Source organism: Protobothrops mucrosquamatus, unplaced genomic scaffold (assembly GCF_001527695.2).
Source record: "Protobothrops mucrosquamatus isolate PMUCROS unplaced genomic scaffold, P.Mucros_1.0 scaffold125, whole genome shotgun sequence".
Classification (NCBI taxonomy): Eukaryota; Metazoa; Chordata; class Lepidosauria; order Squamata; family Viperidae; genus Protobothrops; species Protobothrops mucrosquamatus.
The window spans coordinates 321,127-328,710 of NW_015386492.1; the positions used below are offsets into that span (position 1 = coordinate 321,127).

Genomic DNA, 7,584 nt, shown 5'->3' on the forward strand with positions numbered 1-7,584 from the left:
AAGCCAATTTACGAGGCAATTCTGCAACCAGACATTTAAGAATAATGTGATGCTCCTTGTTAATTAAGGGACATGCATCCCCATTAGCAGTTTATCACTACATAATGTTTGAAGCCCTTCTAATTCGCTACAACTACTTTAATTGTATTACTTTAATTTGTTTCTTATGGGAGAAGGGTGAACTGTTTTTTTCTTTGCAGGAATTAGCCCATTAAAAAAAGAAAAAGCAGGATCTGCTTGTTTGTTTTTTGATTTAATAAGCGAAAAGCAGAACAGTTCAGATTTGCAAAATGTCATTCCGCTTATGAAACAAGAGCAGAAACATGTCAAATTTAACCATCTCTGAAAAAAAAATTTCTCACAATAGAAACAGCCAGGATTCTTAATTTCTTCTCATATTTTTGCGTTATTTACTAAAGTTTGTCTTTCTTAAATCAGAGTGAATATGTATTTTTAAAAGGAATGATGGAGATTGAGAATTTTCAAAATTCATCTATCTAGAAATTTTTGTGGACTTGTTTCTTAAATTGTAATTATTATAGTTCCGCTCCACCTACTTGCCACAGAGAAAGAAGTGAGAATTACAGGTAGTCCTCGACTTACAACAGTTCATTTAGTGACTATTCAAAGTTACGACCTCACTGAAAAAAGTGACTTATGACCATTTTTCACACTTACGACCATTGTGGCATTCCCATCGTCATGGGATCAGATGCTTGATAACTGACATAACATAACATTTATGACGGTTGCAGTGTCTTGGGGTGATATAAACACCTTTGGTCACTTTCTGACAAGCAGGGTCAATGGGGAAGCCATTAACAACCATGTCACTAACTTAACAACTGCAGTGATTCACTTAACAACTGTGGCAAGAAAGATTGCAAAATGGGGCAAAATTCATTTAACAAATGTCTCACTTAGCACCAAAAGATTGGGCTCAATTGCAGTCGTACGTTGAGGACTATCTATATTCATTAAATGTGCTGAAAATGTATCTCTATCTGGTTCCTCCTCTAGTTTTCATTCAGCTCAGTGAATTATCATTAAAAGTACTAAAAATGTTAAGATGTTCCGTATATTGGTTACATTATTTATTTATTTGTTAAATTTATTTACTGCCTACCTCGCCTTTCCTGTGGGGCTCTTCTGGGCAGCTTACAATAATAAAAATGAAGAAAAGGAAAAGAGTACAAACAGAACAGAAGCAAAATAATAGAATAAAATAAACAAATGACAAAGGAACATGACGAGAATAATATATCAATATTATTAATTTTTTTTCCTCTTCCCTGATTTTCTTTTTTTTTTTTTTTGCTTTTGCTGAATTGGGTGTTTTTACTGTATTGTGGAAACATGATCTTAGACTGAGGGATTACTGTATTAAATCCCACTGCTTTCAAATACTCTTTGATGATGATGATGATTATGGTGATTCATTTAGCCCAGGGGTTCCCAACCTCCAGTCCGTGGACTGGCACTGGTCTGTAATATGCCAGCATCCGGTCCGCACAAACAAGCAAAGCTCCATCCATGGGATACAGGCAGCACACAAAACCACGCACTTTCCAGTCCGTGGAAAAACCTTTCTCCACGGAACCAGTCCCTGGTGCCCAAAAGGTTGGGGATCTCTTCATTGTTAAAAAGAAATCCCAAGACAATTTCAAGTAACCCAGTCTAAGTAAGCAGGATAGAAAGAGTATTGACACTTTTCTTCTTTGGTGCTGGAGAAGGCTCCTAAGAATACCATGGTCAGCCAAGAAAACAAACGAATAGTAGATTATCGAAAATAATCAATCCAGAGTTCTCACTTGAGACACAAGTAGCCACTTATGGACATATTATCTGAAGATCTCGCTCTCCAGAAAAGGCTCTAATGTTGGAAAAAGTGGAAAGAAGGGATGAAAAGGATAGCCAATAGCAAGGTGGACAGACTCAGTTACAGTAGTGATTGGTACAACTTTGGAAGACCTGAAGGATCAGGTTAGGGACAGAATGTCATGGAGAAAATCTATCTATGTGGGCACTAAGACTCAATACCAATTTGAGTCAGTACAGTATATGTTGCTGTAGACCAGGGGTGTCAAACTCGCAACGTCACGTGATGTGTCACGGTGTATCACAACTTTTTTTCCATTGCCTGCAATAGGGTGGGCGCGGTTTCACCACGACGCATCTGGCCCGCGGGCCGGCAGTTTGACACCCCTGCTATAGACGACGTATAGCAGAACAGTAGCAGGAGGCTGCCACTGCTCTTCTGTCCTGTGTGTTGGCTTCCAGGAGATGTCAACTTGGCCACTATGAGAAGCTGTTTTAGTTTCAACAAAGTGGTTTCTGTGCCAGAGGATCGTTGCAAGAGCCTCTATCAGAGGAATCCAGAGAACAGGTTTACATTAAATAGCCGTAGGAGTGTTGTTGTTGTTTTTAAAGGAGATGTTTATATCTTCTCTTGTCAATTTTTCCTCCCTTCAGCCCACTTTGATATTTAGACACCAGTCTCTTCTCACAACTGTTCAGCCCTAGCAACATTCAGGCTAAAACTGTAAAGCAAACCAGGTCTGCCCAGCTGTCTCTCCAAAATGTTCTGTTTAGGCATGCAAAGCAGGGTGCTACAAATGCAGAAATCTGTTGTACACTTTCGATCAAAGCAATGACAGTTAATAAAAACATCCTGAGACACCTGAAAAGAAATCCAGCATAATCAAATGCTCACCAACGAACAACTTGTACAACTCAAGGTAAGAATGAAATAGCAATAGAATAATAGAATGGAAGAGGCATTCTTTTGTCTTGAAGTCCTTCAGCTACTAGTACAAGTGGGGCTTTGTGTTGCATAATACTATTTTGCCAGGCAGAAGTTGATTTCAGATTTCACATCAAACTCTGTCCTGAACTAATAACAATTTAAAATCCACTTTGTTTGGGCTTTCAAAATCTATCATTGGCATACTATTACTCAGAGTTGTTTGTATCCTTCATGACATTTCACATGGCTACTGGCCTCACCCTCTTACATTTTTTGCAGTAGGGTTGAATTGCTACTAGAGTGTTCTTACTGCTTGTTTTCATCCTTCTGAGTTGACCAGTACCTACCCAAGCTTGCCAGTGGGAGGGCACAAAAAGGGCAAACAGTCAGAAATCTTATTCTTCCTTGGACACATTTGCTTTTGTGTGTGTGGGGGGGGGTGTGTGGAATACAGAGATTGTGCAGGGTGGGAGAGAAACTATGTTATGGAAGGATGGGGTGGGGAATTTATAAAGGTTGGCTATTGGAGGGGGAGAGAAAACCCAGAAGCCAGAACAAGGCTGAGATACCCATCAAATGGGAAGTAGAAGAATTGCAGTTCAAAGAAATGTTAGAAAACTGAGTTCATAGTCAGCAATTTTGGAAGGCCGATACAAAAAAGTCCCCTATGTATCGTGTATTCAAAGGACCATTGAAACTACCACTCATGTCCTATTATATTGTACACTCTATAAGGATCCTAGGATCTACCTTATAACTCCTTACCTGATAAAACATCCGAGAAATTCTGATCTTTTGTATGCTTAGTTGTTGTCAAATCAATATGATTCAGTCTCCTTGAACATAGCCAAATTTTGTATATTCAGACAGATTTTGATTGCCCATTGATGAAGCCACCATTAATTATATTTTCTGTTTTGTTTATTTATTTTTATTTTAATGTGGTTTTATCCATAATTCTGATTTGTGACTGTAATAAAAATTCTCTCTCATTGCCTTTACTGTTTGGTTTTAGAGCAGAAGCTCTAGTTAAGATCCAAGAAATAATGGAGAAATGCGGTATAAGCACTGAGTTTAGATCACAGGTGTCAAACTCAATCGCATCATGACTTTTTTTGCCTTTGCAAAGTGGGGGTGGGCGTGGCCTGCGCATGACACATCTGGCCCGTGGGCTGCCAATTTGACAAATTTAGATTGTGCTTCTTGGATTAGAAGTAAAACATTTTGAAGGAAAAAACCCAAGAAGATCCAATTGCCTTTTGAACAGCACCTTTAGGATATACTAGCAATGTTATAATATGGCATCTCTCCTCTGGAAGTGAAACTCTGCCTGTAATTATAGTTGATTAAGACACAAAGCTGCAGGAAGCAACTTCATAGTCTTGGGTCTTGGTCCTCTCTTCAGGCATCATGCAAAATCATGGTCCTAACTACAATGCAATAGGATGTCTCTATTTAGTGCACAGCCATTGAATGTCTCCAGTGAAGACATTCTTCAATTATGTAAATCCACATCAAGTATGATATAAGGTGCTTAGTGTTGCTACAGACTTCTCCCTCCACCCCCAAAAGCTAGTCCTTCCAGATATGTTGGAAATACAGAACCCAGAATTCCTAATGACAATAGTCTGGGAAAGAGTGGAACAAAGCAAAACGTCTGAGAGGAAGACACTGCTACATTATTTTTTTAATACAATATACTTAACTGTTTAAAAACAAAACTCTGGTTAAAATGTATTTCTTCCACCCATTGATCATAAGTATCTATAAAAGCTGACAATGGCAAAATAGGATTTTCCCCTTAACATACAAAAAAAATACCTTCCTGCTGAGGTTTCTAAAAACAAAATGCTTACATCTTCTGAAAACAAACAAAAATTCTTTCAATGCCTCATAAATACTGCTTTTATACATATATAACCATCTCCTGTGCTTTTCAAGAACCGAGGAAGTAGCTAACCAGCTCCCAAAGCCTCATATCATGACAAAATGAACTTCGAAGTCTCTGTCAAGTTGTGACATGCCAGTTGATTCTCATGAATGAGGGCTTCACCTCTTTGGTCAATCCCACAACAATTTAGGTCTCTTGAGGAAGGGGATGCTTCAACCAAGAGACTAAGTCCTGCTCCTAGTTTTCAACTTCATACGTTCATGTTGTTCATATGTAAAGTCATGAAATGCCCAGAGATTTGAATGGCATGCATATCCACGAAAGAGGGAAAAACATAGGGAAAGTGCATCAATATAAGTAAGCAACTTGTTAATGGTTTCATGGTGTATAATTTTAGGGTTCACTTATCCATTCTTTGTTCGACCCATGACACCTAGAGTAAAATTGTCTTAAATCTAAAAGAGCACACACAATGCCTTTCAAAGCAGTAAATGGTGTGTAAATAGGACAGATTATAAATAGTAATTTGCAGATATTTTATATCCTAGGAATCCTTTTTCCTTAGTCTGACTAGATGAGGGTCTCCTCTACCACAAAACTCCACTGAAGAAGAATCTTCGATACGCCCCAAGGTATTCTGGATTCACATGAAGCAACAACCAACAATCAAGTTTCACCATTGCCACAGGTGAAATTAGAATTACATAATGAAATTGCCGGATTCAACCTCCAGCACCTTCTTTTAAAAAGAGCAGGGAGTAGATCAGTGGAGAAACTCATTCCCTGGCTAATAATTGAAGCCAAAAATATACTATCTTTGCCATTCTAATATCCTATCATAAATAATAACTGGGGATGTGGGAAATCATTGTCTAGTACATTAGCAGGGCAATAAGTAGGGGAAGGAAGACAGTTTAGGCAAGTTGAACAAATGATCTGATCTGGAGTAATTTTCTAAGAATAAAGAGGAAGGGGAAAAAACCAGGCAAAATTAATAATTCCTGTCTCTGATTGCTTTATCCATTTCTTAATGATCTGCCAGGAGAAATAATCAGCATAAGAAAACAGTTTTTTTCTTGTTTGCCCAGGTGTGTATTGCATTTTCAAGCAAACAGGTTAGAATTGGACTGCTGGAACTAATCATCTACTGTAGATTTGAAAACCTCAGAGCCTTCTTCCGGTATAGAAGAAACTTGCAGCCTGTGGAACTCATCCTTATAACTAGCAGGCACTATGAAACCTTTGGCTTGGGCAAAGTCTGAATAGTGAAAGCCAAATGCTCTGCCCTTGCTATTCAATTAAGTGGTAACCTCAGCTTTTGCTCTGCAAGAAACATTATAAACCTTCCTTGATTCCCCTGATCACAGCAAGGGAAAAAAAGGACTGACAAATTCACATTCTAGACTCCACTGTATTTCTAGGGTATGTTTCAATGTGTAACTTAGTTGGGCTAAGAAAGAACTGAACTTTAAGAGCTGAGACTGATCAATGGCTACTTTCTTAGTTTATAGCCTAGCAGAGATTTGAATACACAGTACTGCAGATCCAAATAAAACCCTTTCCTTTTAATCTCCCAGCACTATAAACAAATGAAATGTTTATTACTTAAAAGCTATTCAGTCAAAATCCTTTGTTTTTATGTCTGTGAATCACAAATACAGACACTGCATGCTGTATCTGTAGAAATGCAACACAAATATTGCATGCTGCATGTATAGAAATGCTCTACTTGAAATTCAACTCCTTTCTGAACTATTTTTAAGCCATCTGTAAAATGGAAATATTTATAACAAACAAATGTAGGTCATTCACAAAATAAGCTTCTCCCAAAATTTCATATTGAAAAATCATATAAATTTAACAACCAATATGAGTGAGCTAGTCCTCTCTAGGCTATCTGGAAAATATTTCCTTGTTGTTGTTGTTAGTTGCGAAGTCATGTCTGACCCATCGCGACCCCATGGACAACGTTCCTCCAGGCCTTCCTGTCCTCTACCATCTTCTGGAGTCCATTTAAGCTCACACCTACTGCTTCAGTGACTCCATCCAGTCACCCCATTCTCTGTCGTCCCTTTCTTCTATTGCCCTCAATCTTTCTCAGCATTAGGCTCTTCTCCAGTGAGTCCTTCCTTCTCATTAGGTGGCCAAAGTACTTGAGTTTCAACTTCAGGATCTGGCCTTCTAAAGAGCAGTCAGGGTTGATCTCCTCTAGGACTGACCGGTTTGATCGCCTTGCAATCCAGGGGACTCGCAGGAGTCTTCTCCAGCACTTTAATTACTGGCCTAGTGGCTGGGATACATCCATGTTGGAGGAATATTTATAAAGCTTACCAAAATCGCTGTCACACTGCCACATTTCTGAAGTAAAATAGAAACCACACCATCAGCATGAAAGGGCATGAAAAGTAAAACCCATATTCCTCTTGTGGCTTCCTAGGTCAGCCTATCCTAACCTGATGCCCTTTGATGTATTAGACTAGACGTACCATTATTACCAGCCAACAGGAAATCCTTAATTCAGCAGAAGTCTGTAAACTTAACAGACTTACTAGCTCTCAGGCTTTTGACTACAGACAAATAAAAAATAGTTCATGTTGTACTTACACCACTGGAAAGGTTCTCAGCATAATTTACATGGGGAGAGGAAGGTCAGAAAGCCTCTTGGAGGTCTTCAGTATTTGTTATCATTCTGAAACAAATAAGAAGGCAGTAATTTAATTTTTTACATAATTTCTTAGAAGTTATTTTTCATATTATTGCACACATCAAAATAAACACCTCACAAACAAGCAATCATTATTTCATTTTCTACCAAAATTCCTATAAAGCCAGAATTTGTCTTAAAATAGACAGGACTCTGATGGGTAGAAGGGTCTTTTTGAAATATTTTACAGTGTCTCACAACGTAAACGCATCTGGACATGATGGGTTGCAAAGCTGTAATTAT

The 7,584-nt window shown here is 38.4% G+C and overlaps 1 protein-coding gene across 1 annotated transcript in view; it reads right to left on the reverse strand.

The window, feature by feature from the left end:
- The window catches only part of HMBOX1 (homeobox containing 1), a 51,204-nt gene extending 43,885 nt beyond the window's left edge, over positions 1-7,319 (reverse strand). Inside the window, exon 1 of the mRNA XM_029283538.1 lies at positions 7,242-7,319. Coding sequence (XP_029139371.1) covers positions 7,242-7,264 — 23 coding nt within the window. The 5' untranslated portion in view covers positions 7,265-7,319. The remainder of the gene's footprint in view (positions 1-7,241) is intronic.
- Positions 7,320-7,584: the final 265 nt, after the last annotated feature.